The 21,318-nt window shown below is 35.7% G+C and overlaps 1 protein-coding gene across 4 annotated transcripts in view; it reads left to right on the top strand.

The window, feature by feature from the left end:
- The window catches only part of LOC131435760 (lysosome membrane protein 2), a 55,244-nt gene that overhangs the window by 5,160 nt on the left and 28,766 nt on the right, over positions 1–21,318 (top strand). Inside the window, exons 1-2 of one of the 4 annotated variants that reach the window (XM_058603946.1) lie at positions 17,636–17,797; positions 17,851–17,992. The exons of 1 other annotated variant lie outside the window; for it this stretch is intronic. Coding sequence is in view for 1 of the 3 variants with exons in the window: in XM_058603943.1 (XP_058459926.1) it covers positions 17,752–17,992 (241 nt within the window). In the remaining 2 variants the exon portion in view is untranslated. Of the gene's footprint in view, positions 1–17,635; positions 17,993–21,318 lie in introns of those variants that run through there. 2 more of the 4 variants (XM_058603945.1, XM_058603943.1) reach the window with 2 other exon arrangements.

Genomic DNA, 21,318 nt, shown 5'->3' with positions numbered 1-21,318 from the left:
TTCCTTCAAGATGGCCAAATCGATTTTCACATACTTAAAAAAAAAAGTCTTTCATACGGAATTCCTAAATTTGTTGTAGATACTACTTCCGGTTCCGGAACTACAGGATAAACAGGATTTGTAGAGTTTGTTAGAATAGGTCCGAACAAATTTTCCTATTTCTATTCAATGAAAAGTTGTTTTAGAGAATTCTACAGTAATATATATGATGTTAGGAGTAATATGAGAACCGCATCATTACACCACTAGGTGGATTAAAACAGGTTTTTTTTGTTATTTTTGTTTAGAATGTATAATAAATTGTGGTATACCTTAACCATAATGCTAATGGCTATATTTCCTTCCCTTCGAGAATTTAATATTATAGAAGTATTTTTTAATATTAAGTAAGAGATTACGCTGTACTACGTGCTTTTTGTTTATTGTTTTTTATTTTAATTTTTTTTTCACAAGTTAGTTACAGGTATCACAAAACATGTTTAGGGGTAATTTATTTATATATTACTTAATAATTCTATTGCTATGAACAGTTTGTTCCGTTTTCGTTACACAGTGCTTTATCTTAACATTAGGGTGAATTATGCTTACTACAATATATGGTCCTGTATATACCGGGTCTAATTTTCTTCTATTTCCTGATTTCAACCATACTTTATAGTTGATATTTATGATCAGTGGATTGGTTTGCTCTTTTTGTTTTTCAATTCTTTTGCCTTTTGTATTATTTGCTGGATCCTAAATTTTAACTCCGAGTAGTAATTTTCGTAGCTGTTGACTGGTTCTAATGTGTTTGCATGTTTTAGAAGAAAAGTAAAATTAATTGGTTTACCAAATACAAGTTCAAATGGTGCATATTTTGTATCAGTATGAGGCGAAGTATTTTAACAAAATGCATAATAAGAAACAAATGAGCCCCAATTATCTCGTTCTTCATTAATAAAATTACGTAGGTATTCATTAAGAAAACAATGATTTCTTTCTAAGCTTCCTACTGTTTGAGGATGGTATGCCGTTGCCAATTTTTGGTCAATGTTTAATAGTTTGCATACATTTTCGAATATTTCATTATTATATTCGGTTCCCATATCTGTTTTGATTTCCGATGGGCAACCATAAATAAGAACAAGGTTTTCTATGAATGCTTTTGCTATTGTTGCAGCTTACTTATCAATTAAAGGTGTTACAATTACATATTTGGATAAATCGCACTGCATCGTAAGTGCATAACGATTTCCATTATGGGTCTTAGTAAGTGGACCGACTGTGTCGATTGATATTAAATCGAGCACTTTAGTAGGTGTTGTCGTGTGGATAAATTGTTCATTTGTGTTTATTCTGTGTTTGTTTTGTTTGCATGAAATGCATTGCTTGACGTAATTGGTTATTGTGGACTTCATGTTTGTCCAATAGTAGTCTCTTCGCAATTTCATTAATAGCTTATTTATACCTACATGTCCTCCCGTAGGGGTATTATGGTTTTCTGATATGATGTTGTCAATTTCTCTTTTAGTATGTGTTACACTTGCTTTTTTGTAAAGTATTATATTAACGTCTGTCGACTGTTAATATTTTATTGCAGCTTTCTTAAAATTGTTGAACGTTCATTTTACTGAATACAATGCTGCTTAATTCGAGCGCTATTTTTTTTCAAACTTATATTTTTGGCCATATCATTTATTTGTCCTGTGCATTAGAAAAATCAATGATATATTTTGTAAAAGTGAGTTGCACTGATGCTAATTCCTTTTTCTTCGCCTTCGATGTTATTTTAACTATCATTGTTGAGATGCATATTTCAAAAACCAATTGTGGTAAATTGAAAGCGTCTATGTTGTTGACAGATTCATGAACTCTGAGGTGATCAATCTTAATATGATTATTATCTGTTATAATATTTTGTTCAATTTTATTTGTACTGGACCTGGTTTGAGCTGGTGGTACTAATAAAGCTTCAGAATCGATAGCTATTCGTGAAAGTGCATCTGGTACCGTATTATTTTTGCCTTTCACGTATTCAATATCAAATGTGAAGTATTCTAAATCTGTTCTCATCCTTGTCAATTTGGATGACGGTTCGTTCATCGAAAATAAGTATATAAGCGTACACAAAACAAAAATAATTTTGCAGGTGACAGAATTCTACAAACGATATAATTCACAACTACTTAATTTTTTAAATGGCGCAATATTCCCCTCGCACAGAATTTTACATGTTCCGAATGTAATTTGCCCTCGGCTACCAAGCGCCGCTGTATGGATATATATTTATCAATTATTCAATGACCAGATATGAGCTCTGCGGTCCAGTCGAGTAACCGATGCGCTTGTGATCTAATGTTTCTCGGTTCAAGTCGCGCTGCTGCTATCGATCTTTTGTTTTTATTTCATTCGAATTCAAGACATGTTATTTTCAAATCACACAATTTTGCATGTTAAATTATAAATTTGTATGAAATACGACGCTCCATTTATGTGCATCTTATAAGATGTAAAATCACAAGATTTTTTCGATCTGTAGACGATGGTCAGTTTTTACTAAAAATCGTCTTCCGTATAAATATTGTCGAAAATGTTTTATCGCCCAGTGAATGGCGGTTAGCTCTTGCTCGATTGTAGATTTATTACTCTCTCCTTTAGTGAACATTCTACTAGCATATGCAATTGGTAATTCAGCTTCGCCGTGCATTTGAGATAATACAGCACCACATGCCAGTTTTGACGCATCGGTGCTTAAAATAAATTGTTTGTTAAAATCCGGAAACTGTAAAATCCTTGATGATATTTATTTTTGTTTTAGCATGGCAAAAGCACTTTTACATTCATTACTCCGGTTAAAAAATGCATTCTTTTTTAAAAGCGCATTGAATGGAGCAGTTCTATCAGAAAAGTAGGGTATAAACCTTCTATAATAGTTACGAAATACTACAAAACGTCTTACCTCATCTGCGTTTTGTGGTTCTGGGAATTTTTCAATAACAGCAAATTTCTTTTTATCAGGTTGAATTCCGTCGGCTGAAATACGATGTCCTATATGTATAATAAACATCTGCACAAAAAATGACATTTCGATGGATTCAACTTAAGATTAAATTGTTGAAGTTTCATGAATAGTTTTTCAAATGAGGTTCAAGGGAATATCCGATAACAATAATATCATCGATATACAAGAAAGCACATTCTGGAGGAAGACCCTTAAGGGTCTGAGGACAGAGGGCCACGTTTAAAATCGTTTAAAGTTTTAAATCGACCACGTGGCTCGCTCAATTCCCTTTGCGCATCGTATTTCTTTTGTACTCTCTCGTATATGAGCAAACTGTACCGGGTTGCCAGTATACATTTTATTAATTTGATGAATAGTTTTATCACATTAATCTATCGTATGGGTTGGACATTACATGGATTCCAATTAACAATGAAAAAATATTCAACTTTCACAAAGATTGAATGTCTGTGTGTTTGGCAGCCTTGTCGAGCCAATTTTATTTCTCTCTCCTTTTTTAAGAATGCTACAGGAAACCAAAGCGAAGAAAAATGGTGGATGCATAGAAATTGACTTTGTTTCACAGAAAAATACAAGACTTTATTTTTATCGCGATAACATATATGTTTTTATGTACAAATCGCATGTAAACTAAATTATCTAGACTTTGTCACGGTAGATTTATGATACAAGCCTTCAAAACCGAGATATTCGATGAACAAGTAGAGAAATGCATTTCCGAGCGTTCCAATTTTCAGCAGTTCTTCAGTCAAAAAAAAAGCTAAACTTAATGAATCATTCTGAAAATTTCACAGAATATTCTCAACTAAATTTCGAAGACATTGTCAGGTGGGTTTTTCTATATTCTGCACCGTTTCCAACAAAATTTAATTTGAAACGGGAAAATAGCAAAAAACCTACCATTTTACGGTACTGTCCTCAGCCCTTAACGCTATAGTCAAAGTGTTGGGTGAAATCGGTAGAACAAATGGTAGTCTATTGAATTCATAATGACCTTGGTGAGTGGATTTTTTAGAGCTATCCTCTAATTCGATCTGATGAAATCCTGAAGTCAAGTCAAGATTTGAAAAATATTTAGCTCTTCCTAGTTGATCCAGGATATCATCAATTCTGGTTGAGGGAAATTTATCAGCAATAAATTTCTTATAAGCTGACGGAAATCGCATACAAGTCTATATTTTTTATCGTTGGTATTTGATTTTTTCGGAACTAGCAATATGGGGGTATTATATGGTGAGGTGGAATTTTCAATAATTCCTTTCTCTAAGAATTCATTTACTTGTTTGTTTATTTCTGATTTGTGCATTTCTGGTGTTCTGTAATTTTTTTTTATATAAACCGGAATTTGATCCGTTACATGAATGTGCTGTTTGTAAAAGTTATTTTTGGTTAGTACATCATCTTGTAAAGAAAAAATTGTGTTGTACTTTGCACATAATTTTAATAATTTACTTCTAATTATATTGTCGATTCCGTTTGTATTTAATTCGCTGATTAATTTAGTATTCCTATTGTCCTGGTTAACTTCTTTATAAGTATATAAATTGTATTGTTGCAAAGCGATAATTTTGAATGAATTTTCACAGTAGTATTGATGTATTTAGCTATTGGATGTAGTATTGATCAATTTAGCTATTGGATTTTTTGAATTAATAATTACATTCCCACAAAATATTCCAGGTTGTAATTCACTGGATAGTAATACACTGTCTTCTTTAATATTGCTGTATATTTGCCTGTATACTTCGCAAAATGGGGAAAAATCCAATTGATCCATGTTTTGTAGCACATGTTAAAGTCCAAGTATCGTAGTCAATATTACAATGGTATTTGGTGAACAAATCTCTACCTAAAATACCGTCTGTTGGAGTAGGAAATTCCGCATTTACTATTTGGAACGTGTGTATTAAAGATATATCATTATCAATTAACAGCTCTGTAATCATAGAACCTTTAGTTTCTGTTGTAATATTGTTGATGTCTGCGATCACGTATTTGTCGGTTATTGTGATTATTCAATTTTGATTTAATTTTTTAGGTTTCAAAATAGACATTTCTGCTCCCGAATCTATTATGAATACTTGCTCATTCATAATAGATTCGGGAGCAGAAATGTCTATTTTGAAACCTAAAAAATTGTTGTTCGGAAATTTTTAGTTTTAAATTGATAAAATTTGTAAGTTATGTTTGAATATTGAAAATGTATCATTTCAGTGATTCCTTGCTTGTGATAAAGGTATTTCTTGTTGCTGTTGTTGTGTGGGATGTTGATGGTTGGTTGTACCCCCAACATGCTGAGCATGTTGATTCTGGCTCTGTTGTTGTTGTTGAGGGTCCTGCCAGTTTTCCGATTCATTGTAATAAATGCGATTGTAATTACTGGTATTTCTACCTCGTGAGTTATTTATTCCTCGGTTTCCTTGGTATCCCCTGAACCTTTGTTCATAGTGACCTCCTTGGTTAATATTATGATTGAAGGGGTGACGATATTGTCCCCTATAACTTTTGTCTTGACCTCTCGTAAAGTTATATTGTTGTCCTTTTAATGGTGTGTTTTGGAAATTACGTCTGGCTCTATTGTGTCTTTGGCTATTGCTTTTATTTGAAAAATACATTACACTAGCTCCAGTCCCGTGCTGATTTTCGTGTATTTTTCCAATGGCTGTGGTTAAATTTTCAAACTGCCCTGCCTTTAACAAGAGTCTCGTTTCGGAGTCACGAACTCCGTTGGCCTTAATTCCAGCTTTGGTAGCTAATTTAACAGCAGCATCTACTGGGATGTTTTCTGCCAAATAACAGTTTGGAAGGTCGAGAGTTAATTTCTCCACCTTGTCGGTAAAAATTTGAACATCACCAGTTTGTTTTACAGCATTCAATTTTGCTGTTGTCGATTTTACATTTTTCGCTTAATCTTTGTATTATTATTTCTACACTTTTGGGATTCTCACCGACAGCTACTCATGCCTTGCTTGATAATTTTGAAATGATAACATTAATCGCTGCGTTGCGATTGTCATCATTCATTAATCACATCACTACCATCGTAATCCGGAATTAACGATGAGGCGGTTTTGATGATTTCCAATACCGACACCATGTTGGGTTTGCTCATTTTCTTCTCAGCTAACAATTCTGTTTCGTTTTCAGTGCAAGTTTGATTCTAACTTGTAGAGCTTCATAATTTTCTACTTCTTTAGCCCAATCTCGTAAACTAATGCGTTCATCATCAATTCGCAGCTCCTTTGATAGAAATAACAAAATAGTTTACCTCTAATCTTGTGTCTTTTTGCCTGGACGTCATCGATGATCCCGTTGCTCGTTGTTAACACCAATCTTCCGGGTCTTCCATGCGGTAATAATCGCTGTCTCCATTTGACCAGGCCCTTGTACTTCACATTTGTTATCTTCGTTACCGCTTCTATTGTTGCATCTTCTTGTTAAAACACTTTTGGGTGTCATTTATCACTATACTAGTTGAACTATATACACGGATCAAATTCTTGATTATACATTCTGTATGTTAGATACCGATTTGGCAATTTTTAATGTTTGTTGGCGAATGTGGCGCTTAATTATTTGGCACATTAGAATAAATAGCTGCACACTCCCTACATAAAGTATCAGTATAAGCTTGAAATCTTGGTTTTCGTGCAACTCTTCGTGCACATTTAGTCTGTTTAGAATGTGTACCTGGGGCTCACCGGTATTCTGCGCACTTTTTGAGCTTGACTTCCCCATTATTGAAATGCTTCTACACACTTGACACGATATTTATATTTTGCCACGGTCTGCCATGTAATAAGTCGGGTAGTCATCAAAGGCTGTTGTCCTAGCTAGATTACGGTGTTACCCGGTCTCGCTAGGAGCAGCAATGAGTACAGACTAATTAGGTATCTCTTCATTTATTGATTTCCAATATGCTTTTATATCAAATGAATGTGTTGCTTTTGACAAAATTTAGTGTCGCGCACTTGTGGCTCGCTTCGCTTGCAGCCATGTGCAGCGTCGGCAAAACGCAGCGATCGTTCATTTGGTTCGATCACTGCTGGCCTATATTGATAAGTTCATGTCTTTACTTAGTATAGATAATTAATTTGGTTCTCATGGGATATCGTCGACTGAGGTACACCCAGATTGATTCCTGTGTCGTTCTCTGTATCTGTATTTGTGCTTCGCCATTCAGATGCTCGTCATAGTGCTGTTTCCACCTGTCGATCACCTCACGTTCGTTCGTGAGAAGGTTACCACTCATATCTCTGCACATTTCGGCTTGTGGCGTGTAGCCTCTACGTCAGCGGTTCACCTTCTCATAGAACTTCAGCGTGTGAGCTATTCCATCGCTTAGCGATGTTGGTCTTCCTGGTGACGCTTTTCCTCCGGAAAACCGTGTTCTGTCTGTTCCGCGCCTGCCTGTAACATTCCTCGTTCGCTCTCGTGCGGTGTTGCAGCATCCTTACACTTGCTGCATTTTTCTCTTCGACCAACTGCTGACATTCGCCGTCAAACTAGTCATTTCCTCGATTCGATAACCTCCTACCTAGTACGGTTGAAGCAGTGCTACTCACGGCAGACCTTATGTTCCGCTAGCCGTCTTCAAAAGTCGCCGCGCCAAGATTGCTCTACGTAGCTGCTCGAGATTGCTCGGCGTTCCTGTGCGAAGAGTATTGTGCACCGTTGAAAGTTTTGATCGCATACAAACCGCGACAAGGTAGTGATCAGAATCATTGTTGGCATTGCAGTAAGCGCGGACATTGATGACGTCGGAGAAGAATCGCCCGTCGATGAGAACGTGATCGATTTGATTTTCCGTTGATCAGGTGATCTCCAGGTGGCTTTGTGGATATCTTCGCGGGAGAAGAAGGTGCTTCGAACTACCATTCCTCGGGAGGCTGCAAAGTTTACGCATCGTTGGCCGTTGTCGTTTGTTACCGCGTGCAGGCTCTCCAGCCCGATCACGGGCCTGTACATTGCTTCCCGGTCTACCTGAGCATTCATGTCGCCGATGACAAGTTATACATCCCGCCGTGGGCAGCTGTAGTAGATTCGTTCCAGCTGCGCGTAAAATGCTTACTTCTCGTCATTGATGATGCTATAACTGAAGAAACGGCCCTTGATCTTCAATAGGCACATCCTATCACTGATTGGCTGCCACCCAATCACGTGCTGTCGCATCTTGCCCATTCGGTCGTATCCTGGGAAGCCAAACGATTTGCAGTTCCGTGTGCCAAATTTCCAATCAAAGTCCTTTGTTCGTCGTCTAGGACTTTGCCGATTATTTCGAGTCGTATTTATATCCTGATTGTACGTAACATGTGTTTTCCGGGCGGCTTGTTAGGCCTGCACCAAACTCCTGTCTCGCCGGAGGGCCATCGTGTCAGCACTGTTTAGAGTCCCACACTGACACAAGGACGGTAATCAGCCGCTCCTAACATGGAGAACAGACGTTGTTTCGAGCCGCCCCAACATGGGAAATAGACACTCGCTCGCTCTCTGTAAAGGGAAGACAAGCGCCCCCTTCCCTGTCAGTATACGGTTATGATATGTGCTAAAATATTTATTATTATTCGGATAACTCGTTCTGCTCACACCTTTGTAGGGGTATGAGGTGGAACCATCCTAATTCATTGGCACACTGATCTAAGCGACCCATTCTTTCATTCAAGCCTATTTTTATAATTATCATTATTTATTCAAAGGTAAACTCAAGATGGAATGGTCTGTGATTTTATATGCACCATTCCAATGGACCTCTCGATAAACTCAATTCCCCGTCAGTTGCAGTTTCATCATTTTTTTAACCAAAACAACAAGCGTCGAATGGCTACATGCGTCGTAACTATGACAATGTTTGTTTATGTAGAATTAACCTTAGAGCAAATTCAGCAGCAGCAAGATTCATATGGGTGGTCTATAATATAACTGAAACTGAAACAAACGTATCCACAGCAAGCCGTTTTAGTTTTATTTATTCGAACAGTTTTGCTGTCAAATTTAAAACTGGTATACGCTGCTGTTTTAATTTTTTCTAAATTTGAAACACATATAAAACGCTGCTGGGGCTGGTTTATTTTGTTAAAATTCTAGATTTCATTTTTAAAACTGGCAAAAATTATGTATCTAGAGCACTCCTGAACATGCCCTTAAGTTGCAATACGAAAAAGTTTTCCGCTGCATATCCGATCCACTGGATTGAAATAGGAAAGCAAAAATTAATTAGAATTTTTACTAAGAATTTATAAAATTTGTTATATTTTTATCTTAAAAAGTATTAAAGTGAATGGAGCTAACAAAATATTTTATCATTCGTGCCGTAACTATCGGACCGATCAGACGTAAATTCGCCTTTCTCCAATCATTCCATATTCAACCGTGTCTGCATTAGTGCGGTCGAGTGATAATTCGAATTAATCCGTTCTCAAGGCCGACTGTGAGCTTGTGTACAGCAGCACTGCGTGTGGTATCGCTAGCCAGCGCCAGCGCTGGGCGATGCGTATATATCGTTCACATATACATTAGAAACAGTCCCCCAGATGATCAAATGGATGCTTCTGATGCAATAAATCTGGCAATAAATCTCGCAAAGTAAGCAAAGTTTTGGCATTACATTCTTTTTGTGGAATTCGGCCTTTCTGTTTCAACAGACTTTGCAGCCGATCCTTAGTGTACAGAATCATTGCATGGCAGAGCATCATATTGCAGATGAACATCGCATTGGAGAACGGAATTGAGAGACTGATTAAATCCTACAATGATACTCTTTAGAGTAAAATGACATGCTTGGAAAACAGTGTGGCCAGAAAGTTGGAGGATTTGAAAGGTTTCTTGATTTCGAGTATTAAGCGAAATGATAATGAATTGGATGTAACGAACAGAAAAAAAGTTGTTGTAGGAAGAAAGACTTACTCTGAGTCTGATGGTAATCCTAGACGAAAAAAAAAGTTAATGACTGATAATGAAGATGAATCGACAGGTATGGACATTAACGATTTTGAAAATAAAGACGAGGTTTTTAATAAAAATAATAAAATGACATATGCGAATGTTCTGTCTGGAAAATTTACAAATAAGAACAAAGGTAATAAAAATAGTAAGACTGGTTCGGTCATTATGATAAAACCAGTCGAGACATCACAAACGAGTGATGATACAAGGAAATTTTTAAAAGACAAGCTAGATCCAAGAGCACATAAGATTAGTAACTTTAAAAACGGCAAAGATGGCTCGATTATTGTTGTGTGTGCAGCCGGGGAAGATATTTAATTAGTGAAAGAGAACATTGAAGGCAATTTGGGTGCCAACTACAGTGCTGTTATACCCACACCCGGAAAACCAAAAATTAAAATAGTGGGGATGAGTGATCGATATTCCATTGTCTTCATCGATCTTTTGAGAAGTTAGAACGAGGGCGTTGCGATTGAAGATGTGAAAGTTGTTGCTAATTTTGCAAATCCACGCTCAGATATAACAAATATAATGTAATAATAGAGGTTGATAAAAACACTTATAGCAATCTGATGGTAGCCCAAACGGTTAGTATTGGATGGGATAAGTGTTCTATTTACGAGGCCTTTAATGTACTGAGATGTTTTAAATGTGGAGAATTTGGTCACAAGAGTACAAATTGTGCGAAGAAAGATTGTTCTAGATGTAATGCAGCACATAGAACTTCTGAGTGCTCTTCAACTGATTTTAAATGCGTAAATTGTCTAAAAATTAACTCGGAACGTAGAATGAATTTGGACATAAATCATCCGACATTCAGTAAACAGTGTCCAGTATACCGTAGGCTGCTTGAATCGAAAAAGAAAAACGTTTTGTCTAGTGGATAGCAACTAACTGACAGGAGGCTATCGGAAATTTTGTATTTGAATATAGCCGGTTTGTCTACTAACTTTGTCGCAATGCGGCATCTTGTAGAGCAGGGATTCCCAAAGTGGTCGATATAGACCCCTTGGGATCGATATCCTTTTTGCGGGGGTCGACGTAAACGAAAACTGACTATGGGGGTCGACGAGGTCTAGAAATCAACCCCCTATTGTTTGATAAAAGTTGTTATTTGAAATATTTACGCTAACAAAGTTGTGTTTCTTTGACCATTCGCAGAAATTGGTAAGTATTTTACATCAATAATAAAAAGTAATATTTTTGAATTTTCAAAGGAATTTGTTGATAGGGGTCTGAGGCCTAAGTTAGTTGTAGTAAAGGGGTCCATGACCCAAAATAGTTTGGGAACCCCTGTTGTAGAGGATAGAAGGCCCTTGTTAGTTATGCTATCGGAAACACGTATAGTTGATTCCAGTGCATTTGATCAGCTGGGTATTCCTGGTTACACTGTTGCTTATTGCTTATCGCATTCAAGACATACCGGTGGAGTAGCAATTTTTCTGGAAATTTTAGAAAACTGGTGGGAAAGCTTCTTAGATTTCAGTAAATTGAACATAATTTCAGGAGATTTCAATATTGACTGGCTCAGGGACCAAGATTCGAATCATTTGAAACAGTTGTCAGAATTCTTCAACCTCAAGCAAACTGTGAATGAATTCACGAGAATTTCCAGACATAGTAGAACTTTAATAGATCACGTGTATTCAAATTTTGACGGTATTCGTTCATTAGTGGCGGACGGTTGTAAGATTTCGGATCATGAAACAATCTCAGTTTACTTGACGAGAGGTTCCATACTAAAAGAAAAGAAAATTAAAATAAAATGCTGGAAAAAATACTCAAGCCAAGCTATATCTCTGGTATCAAGAAGCCTGGATTTTACGCAGTCAGTTGGAAATTTAGATAGCAGAGCGACTGTTCTGACTGACGTGTTGAAAAGGTGTACTAGTTGCTTGGTATCTGAGAAATACGTTAGCTTGACTAGCTCGAGCCGGTGGTACTCTTTAGACCTTTTACGGTTGAAGCGAAAGAGGGATAAAAAGTATAAAACGTTTTGCAGAACTAACGACGAAATTCACTGGCGTGGATACACGAATGCTCGGAATATATACTCACGAGCCTTGAAAAAGACTAGATGTGAATATTTCCAGAGGAAGATCGATCAACATCAACGAAATAGCAAGGAGTTGTGGAAAATCCTTAAACAAATGATTAAGCCAACACATAGCTCATCGAAAAGCATGAGTTTTAATGGGATAGAAGAACGGTGTGAGCAAACCATAGTGCAAAATTGAACAGTTATTTCATAAACAGTGTTCAACTGATCAATCAGAGTATTGATCAGGTCAGTGAACCTAGTGAAATAACACAGTCGATAAATAACAATTGCAGATTTGAAGGGTTTCACCCAATCACTTTTGGACAGTTGAGAGATATTTGTTTTAATTTGGAAAGATCGACAGGTATCGATAATGTCACCGCAAAGGTGATACAAGATTGCTTTCATGTTATCGGACACGATCTTCTAAACTTGATAAATGAATCGATACAAACTGGGCACGTACCGAAAGTTTGGAAAGAATCATTAGTGGTTCCTATTCCCAAAGTTGCTGGAACGGATAAAGCCGAAGAGTACCGTCCCATCAACATGTTTCACACGCTGGAGAAAATATTGGAACATGTAGTTAAGGACCAGTTGATGAACTATTTGAACGGTAATAATTTGCTAATGCCGGAACAATCTGGATACCGAGAGGGATACTCTTGCGAAACCGCTTTGAATCTGGTATTAGCAAAATGGAAAGAGAGAATCGAAGTTAGAGAGACTATTCTTGCAGTGTTCTTGGATCTAAAGCGCGCTTTTGAAACAATCTCAAGACCTTTATTGTTACAAACTCTACAACGCTTTGGCATTGGAGGAGTAGCATACAAATGGTTTGAAAGCTATTTATATGATAGAAAACAAAAGACTGTATTTAACGATTTTGTGTCCTGTTCTCTAGATAATTCACTTGGAGTGCCTCAAGGCAGTGTCCTAGGACCAATTTTATTTATTATGTATATTAATGATATGAAACGAGTTTTACGGTTTTGTGATATCAATTTATTTGCTGACGACACGGTTCTGTTTATTGCATCTAAGGATTATAATGAAGCTGTTGCACACTTAAACGAAGACCTACATTCTATAGCACGTTGGTTTAAATTCAAGCAATTGAAATTGAATGTCGCAAAGACGAAATACATGGTTATTTCTTCTGCGAGCACTAGACATGATGCTAACGTTGAAATTGATGGTGAGATTATTGAACGCGTTAGAGAGATGAAGTACCTTGGAGTCGTAATTGACGAAAAGTTAACATTCAAATCTCACATTAATAACGTAATCAGGAAGATTGCCAAAAAGTATCTCTTGTTGTTGCCAAATGGCTGTATATCTCTTGTTCTTGTTCACTATCTTGTTGATAGTGAAATTATGCTCTCCGCAAGGCAAAAACTGATAAGCCGAATTGAAAACCTCGTAGTAAAAACTATTTGGCTGCCGCATTGTCTTGACTGCCTCATTAAATATTAGGCCTGTGCGTGAGGTTTTCATCATTTTAAGAAAAACAATTCGAAACTTGCAAATAAGTTGTACCAGATTTATCTGCTTGAAATGAACGAAAAACTTGCCGACATGAGAATATTATCATAAAAGTTTCAGAAATACAGCATTACATGCGCAATGAAACAAAAATCAAGTCAAATAATTTGTATTCGGTTTTCATCTCGCGAAAAAATGAACAGACCTGACATCACTTTTCAAAGATATTGAACGAAAAGTTGAGTTCATCATAGTTACTCTCATAGTTACATATTACCACTTGAGCAACTTGTTTTTGCAACTAAAGCACATGGGCTCACCAAAATAATACCTACAGTGCGTATCACAAATGTCGGGTTTACTAAGATGAATGACTTAATTGTATTGTTATTTAAGTCAACTAGTTTGATAAAAATAAAAACAACTATTTTGATAAAAATAAAAACCAAAATTTCTCATTTTAATATTTACATGTTTATATATCCTTTTATATAGGTAAAATTAATCATTACGATGGGTGAACCAAAAAATACTTTTCCGATGGTATTCATCGAAAAGAATAGATTGTTATTCTCATAGAAATTGATGTGCTGTCATCAAAACACGTACATTCAAAGGCGCTTGATAATTTCAGGCGTACGAAGACAAGTTTTAACCATAAAAATGCAGTTCGTTGTCGATTTTCTATTTACTAAAACATGAAAGATCAATTCTACAATATGTAGTATTACCATTTATTTATGTGCAGAATATTTTTAAAGTTGCATGTTTGTGTTACGGGCAGTTTTATAGAAAATAAATGTGAAACTTATTCATTAGAAATTATGTTTGCTATGTTTTTGTAAACATCAATTCAATTCTTGTTTACATTACGTAGTAGTTTCCATGAGTTTCACAATTGTTTTTTCGCTGATTTAATTGATGCATTTGTAATTGGATCGATGCATGAGTTTTTGTATCAGTTGCACAATAATTGTGAATAAATGTTCGTGACAACGGAAGAACTTAAAGATATGTTGCACAACGCAGAAAAATTGCGCTTTTTCCATAACACAACTGTTACTACAATAGTAATATGAACTAATTTAATAAATTGCACAATCTGTATATAACTACAGGACAGCAACTTAACGTGCTACTTGGGATAGATGTTTGTTTTGCATTTTCCAATATATTAAATTCTAAAACTTACACGAAAATGAAGATTTTTTGAGTTTTCGATGTAAATATAAGCTTTTACTCCTAAAATTTTACACGTTGCTAAGTTCATTGAGTTGTGGTAAATATAAAACATAAATTCTTGAAATTTAAGCTGAAAGTAAATTTAGTCGGTTGGTACACGAACATTCTTGAATGCGTGCTTAGCTGAGTCACAAAAACTCTAAGATCTCTCCTGTTAAAAATTTCAATTGAAGCAATATTCGATCGATTCGTGATCAACAATGCCTAAATGTTCGATATGAATTTAATTCTAAGTGTCAAACAGGTTTAATTTTATTTTAATTTGAAAAATTTCTGTAAAATATCTGATTTTTCAATTTTTTTTAGTAAAACTTTGAAACTATTTTCTCTCGTACATTATAGATGGTATCAAATTTAATCGATTGGTGTACAAAATTGCTTAGCTGTATTTAGTATTCTTCAAATATCTCTAATTTTCTAAAATTTCTGTTAAAATATCGCATTTTTTGAGACTTTATCAGTAAAGTAGAAATTGATTTCTTCTAGAACATACAGCTGATGTCAAATGCAATCTATTGGTATATAAAAATGCATATGTCGTCGCTTTGAATTTAAAGATATGTCGAAAATACGAAGTTTTCGATAATTTATACTTGGACTTTTGAACGTTCATTAACGAAGTGTAATTGAAATATTTTCTGTTCCAGTTATGTTGTGATAGACGTATCTGTCTAATGATAAACAAATTTTCAAAATCGGACTTCTAACAGCCGATAAATGGCCAGCCAAAATAAGCGTTCCCACAGTTGGAACTTTTTATAATAACTTTGAATAGAATTTTCGGTTTTCCATCATTTCAAATGGATTTTATTCCGAATAAATTTATCTTTCTAATGGTAAATAAAGTTTTGATGTCGGTCCTAAATTGGCTAAGATATTGTCAGTCAAAATTTAGCATTCCCACTTTTCATGGTACCCTTGGTAGTCCGTGTAACTTTTTACCCCCTTAGTATTCGGAGTGTTAATTTTCATATTTTCGTCAATTCAGATCAATGTGCATATTTTTGTGGCCCTCACATGGTTGCAATAAATATGCTCTAATCATTTTTTTTCGAAAAATCCGATCAAATTTTCCTTACACTTCCGATGTTTCGATTTAACATTGAACTCCCCTGTTGTTAGTGAACTTACTACAGCTTTCTTCCCTTTGAGCAGTGTAGAAAGTATCTCTGCTTATGACCCTATTCTTCTAGCCCTTGGTAGTCCGTGTAACTTTTTACCCCCTTAGTATTCGGAGTGTTAATTTTCATATTTTCGTCAATTCAGATCAATGTGCATATTTTTGTGGCCCTCACATGGTTGCAATAAATATGCTCTAATCATTTTTTTTCGAAAAATCCGATCAAATTTTCCTTACACTTCCGATGTTTCGATTTAACATTGAACTCCCCTGTTGTTAGTGAACTTACTACAGCTTTCTTCCCTTTGAGCAGTGTAGAAAGTATCTCTGCTTATGACCCTATTCTTCTAGCCTAAATCCAATCCTGTGTGTGTGTGTGTGTGTGTGTGTGTGTGTGTGTGTGTGTGTGTGTGTGTGTGTGTGTGTGTGTGTGTGTGTGTGTGTGTGTGTGTGTGTGTGTGTGTGTGTGTGTGTGTGTGTGTGTGTGTGTGTGTGTGTGTGTGTGTGTGTGTGTGTGTGTGTGTGTGTGTGTGTGTGTGTGTGTGTGTGTGTGTGTGTGTGTGTGTGTGTGTGTGTGTGTGTGTGTGTGTGTGTGTGTGTGTGTGTGTGTGTGTGTGTGTGTGTGTGTGTGTGTGTGTGTGTGTGTGTGTGTGTGTGTGTGTGTGTGTGTGTGTGTGTGTGTGTGTGTGTGTGTGTGTGTGTGTGTGTGTGTGTGTGTGTGTGTGTGTGTGTGTGTGTGTGTGTGTGTGTGTGTGTGTGTGTGTGTGTGTGTGTGTGTGTGTGTGTGTGTGTGTGTGTGTGTGTGTGTGTGTGTGTGTGCGCGCGTGTGTGTGTGTGCATGTATGTATGTGTGTGTGTCAAATAATTTCACTAGGTTTTCTAGGAGATGGCTGAACCGATTTTGACAAACTTAGGTTAAAATAAAAGGTCTCATTCCTGAATTTCATCCGGTTCCGGAGTTATAGGGTAAAATGTGTTCAAAACTGTACACCGTCACTTAAACCGACTAAACAAAATACTTAAAAAAATTCCTTAACTGCTCTCAAAACTACACAAATCGATAGTTATTATCAGTAGGCAAGTAAACAAACCGATTCCAGCTATCCTGGTTCCCGGTATCCGGTTCCGAAAGCACCGGAAATAGTGGTCATATATACCAAAATGGATCTCACTCACTTTTCTTAGCGATGGTTTGATCAATTTCCACAAACTTAGATTCAAATTAAAAGTCTTTCGGTCCCATACGGAATTTCTGAATTTCATCCGGATCCGACTTCCGGCGCGAGCAAAGCACTGTTTCATTATGTATGTTATACTAGTTAATGGACAAGTAATACCTTAGTTTCTTTCAAAAATCGAAGAGAAAAATTTCGAATAGAATATCTCAATATAATACATGAGAAAGGAGTCATTACTCCACTAGGTGGATTCAAACAGGTTTTTTATTATTCGATAATATAAAATCTGTCAGTGACAGCTGCCCTTACCACTAAACCACAATACATGTACAACACGTGTTCATTTAGATTTTGTACAGTGTCCTAAATAATGAGGAGAAACAAGCATAATTTCTAAAGATAATTGCTTATGTGTAATCTTAATCGTGTTACCATGAGTGCGAGTGTTAACTGATATAACACATTGATATTAAATATCATCCATGCTACTTTTATTATACATCTGAGGCTTATCAGTAGAGTGCTCTATACGAACACATACTGAGCTGGATGATAAGACTTCTTCGTAAGTGCATGCCCATTATAAGCGACTTTCATGAAGATTAAGGATTGTAGTAATGATTTAATATTGTTTGAAGTCGGTTGTTTAAGTGGGTCTTCTGCGAACTTAAGACGGTAGCAAAAATAGTGAATACAAATTGTGTTATAGTGATCGATAGAACAAAGACGGATAATTGAAAACATGACGGAAGTCAAGTCCTATACTAGTCAATATCAGGATCAGCAATGTGACTACGTAAATTCTGCTCAACATAATGTACATATTAATAATTCTCAGCAGGGTATTCCAGTTTGTGCAATAAATGCAAACAAGCCGTTAAAAAAACAGACCAGTGCATTGGATAATATTGCTTTTCATCTTGGGATAGGAGCATCTGATTGTGACGAAGCTGATGATAGGAATCTTTATGTAACGTTGCTGTGTAAGTTGTAAAGATCAGCGAACATTTAAAAAATCGTATCATTGATCCATTAACAACCTGTATTATGTGTATACGCTGAGGGGATTATGAATAACAGATGATTATTTGCCGAAGAAGAGTGTTATGACCTTTTGTTATCAACTTTTCTTATCCGCATAGCGCAAGACATGCATGATAATTCGGCTAATCCGCTTAATATATGTAACTACCGCGTGTTAGAAAAGAAACGAATCAAGTTTTGTTTAATTGTTATAAATGTTCATTTTGTGCAATGCCGTGTGTAAACTATAGTGACCTTATCGGGTCTGTACGATTTTAATTTAATAGTTTCCCTTGAATTTTAACATTCGATATTTTCAAAAGTTTAATTGCTTACACCAATGGTAACACATTCTGGTTTATGTATGTTGAGAACATAGCTAGTTAGGCAGATATTGGTGCATATGATTGTAGCGATAAATAAACGTGATGTTGTAAAATTCCACTGATTTTTTCGTATGCATAAGTTATTCACAATTAGTTACAAATTATATACCGTTTGATTTTGTGTAAAACTTGATAACCTCAACTATAAGTCATTTTTGTCCTTATCGTATAGAAAGGTTTAGCAATCACTGTGAAAACCGACTTTAGAATCGAGGTTCTAAAGGCCGAGTATCATTTACCATTCGACTAAGTTTGTCGTTTTCGAAAAATGTTGGTGTATATGTATCTGTATGTGTATATGTAACGTTTTTGTGCACTATTTTTCTCAAAGACGGTTGGACCGATTTTCATAGACTTTGTTTCAAATGAAAGGTCTGCAGGACCCATACAAAGTTTCTAAACTTTAACCGAATCTTAATTCCGATTCCGGATTCACGTGGTAAAATATGTACACTTACTTTCCTCGAAGATGGCTCAACCAATTGTTACAAACTTAAGTTCAAATAAACGTTATTAGAGTTCCTTAAAAAATTCCTGAATTTTATTCGGATTCGAAATTTTAAATACGTGTTCGGAAATACACGATGATAAGGCTATAAAATTTCAAATCATCGGTTAAAGTACGTAGCCAAAATTGTATAAAATCTAAATTTAGCTGAAAAATAAGAGTTTGTAGATTATGTTAGTCCCCACACCGCGGCTTCGATTATACCGGTTCCCGCATTTCGGTTCTGAAAATACCAGCAAAAGTTGAACTCACTTCGTTTTCTCAGAGATGGCTAACCTAACTGAGAACTGTTTTGTTTTAATGCACAAACTTTTTTGTTGATGTGAAACACATCTTTGATTTCTATATAGGGTTTCAAATTAGAAACTCAAAGCAAAATACACGTAAAAATGTGGTCAGGTTTTGAACACTTACAGCTCAGTCAATTTTGTATCAACTATTATTATTATTTCACCATTTGATTGGACATATTTCTAAGTTTCGATTTGAATGTATCAAGCAACGGTTTTTCAATTATATATGATTGAAATTTTGATTAATAGCGAGCAATGTCCTATTTCGTCAGCTAAATATCTAGGACGCTATGCTGGCTTACTGGATTTCCCTAACGAAGGCGATGGTTTTGAAGGAGTAAACGATCTATCAGCTGGGAAACATCGCTCTAATTGGTCTAATTGATACAACATGTAACATGTCAGAGGAGCTTACAGGTAGCTGCGAGGAAACAAGGAAAGCGCTATAAAACGAAGCGCTATAAAGCTTTAATTGGTTTGATTTTATCTTGTGTCATGCGTGTTTGGATGAAATGCTTTGTTGTGTCGTTTTCCACCACCTTTTCAATTTGTAAATAGTTATATCAAGTTTATATAGATTTAAATGTGGCAACTCTGCACGCGGCAGGTGCGTTTCTTTCATCTTCCGTACCAGAACCTACCGATTTTGCATCATTTTGTATGACAGTTTGAAAGTTTGACACCCATTGCCCCCATTTCACAATGTCTTTTAAGACAATGAGAGCTTTAATTTGAATCTCAATCTCACTGTAATACCGGAACCGGAAGTCGAATTTGAATCAATTTTTCGGGGACTTTGTGCAGAATCTCAAGATGTTGTATTTGCATCTTAGTATGTAAAAATCGGTTGAGAAATTTCCGAGAAAATTGAATGCGCATTTTCTCATAGCATAGCACATGTGAAGGGCAAAAACCACGAGTAATAATTCAATCGAACGAGACTCTCGTGCAATCGCGCATTCAAAAGCATGCCGATTGATTGAACTGTTTGATTGAAAATATCGATCATTAGAAATTTTGGTTGCCTTGTTTCAATAGCTCGAACAACCTCATGGGTTGTTGTATCATTAGAGTTTTTTATTCAGGAATCCAAGTAAACTTTTTGCAGAATACCACATTATTATATACGGGGCATTCCACGCAAAATCAGCCACTCAAACTTTTTTTCATCTAACTATTTTTTTCGGTAAGGAACTCGAAAATATTCGACACGTATTTTTTTTATTTCAATATGGTACGTAAAATTTTCAAAATATGATTTTTTGAAATTTCGCGTTTTCGAAATAGAGCCTAATAAAGATACAAAAATTCGTCCAAGACATGAAATGAGCATCTTTTCTTTAGCTTTCAATAAAACCATAAAACAACCTTTAAAGTTAATATAATGAAAAAAGTTAATAATTAATAACCAAATAAAAAAATTGTTTTCTATTATAAAATGAACAGCAAAATCGATCATAGAACAATAGTAATTATTTCCGATTGCAAGAAACATGACGCAATATAATTTAGGGGTTAGCCAAATTTTGTGCTAGGGCACATAACCGTTTTTATTATTTTTACGTACAAACTACAACTGAAGAATGGGCCGTATACAGTATAGTGAAGGAAAATTTCGCATAATTCTTTGGGTATACAATTATGGTTCAGAATAATAACATACCGAATATTGATCTCTATTATTTCATTTTCAATTTGAATATTGCAGTGAAAGAAACTATCGTTTGAGGTTTTGTACCACGCAGAAAGTCTGCTCTCATTACTGACGATTATTTCTCCTGACGATCGAAGTCCAAATATAAGCAAGACCTGAGCCTTTCCCGCTTTATACTTGGTTTGTTCTTGCTGATGTTGAAGTTTTCACCTCGACATCTAGTTCCGTTTGAAACACTAGAAAAAATGAACGATTTTCAATCAAAGTTTACCTTTCATACTCGTCCAATAGATAATCAGAACTGCTATGTGCTGGACTACCACAAAACCATCGTCCGGGTGCGAAAAAGGCAAGCAAGCGTGATAAATTTTAATCATTATTTCCAAAAGTTTTAGAAAACCTTGTTTATCAATTATTCATGGTTGAAAATTTAATCACAAATTCC

This window comes from Malaya genurostris, chromosome 3, assembly GCF_030247185.1.
Source record: "Malaya genurostris strain Urasoe2022 chromosome 3, Malgen_1.1, whole genome shotgun sequence".
NCBI lineage: Eukaryota > Metazoa > Arthropoda > Insecta > Diptera > Culicidae > Malaya > Malaya genurostris.
Note: the sequence above shows the minus strand (reverse complement) of the source record. Positions and strands in the feature narration are given on the sequence as shown.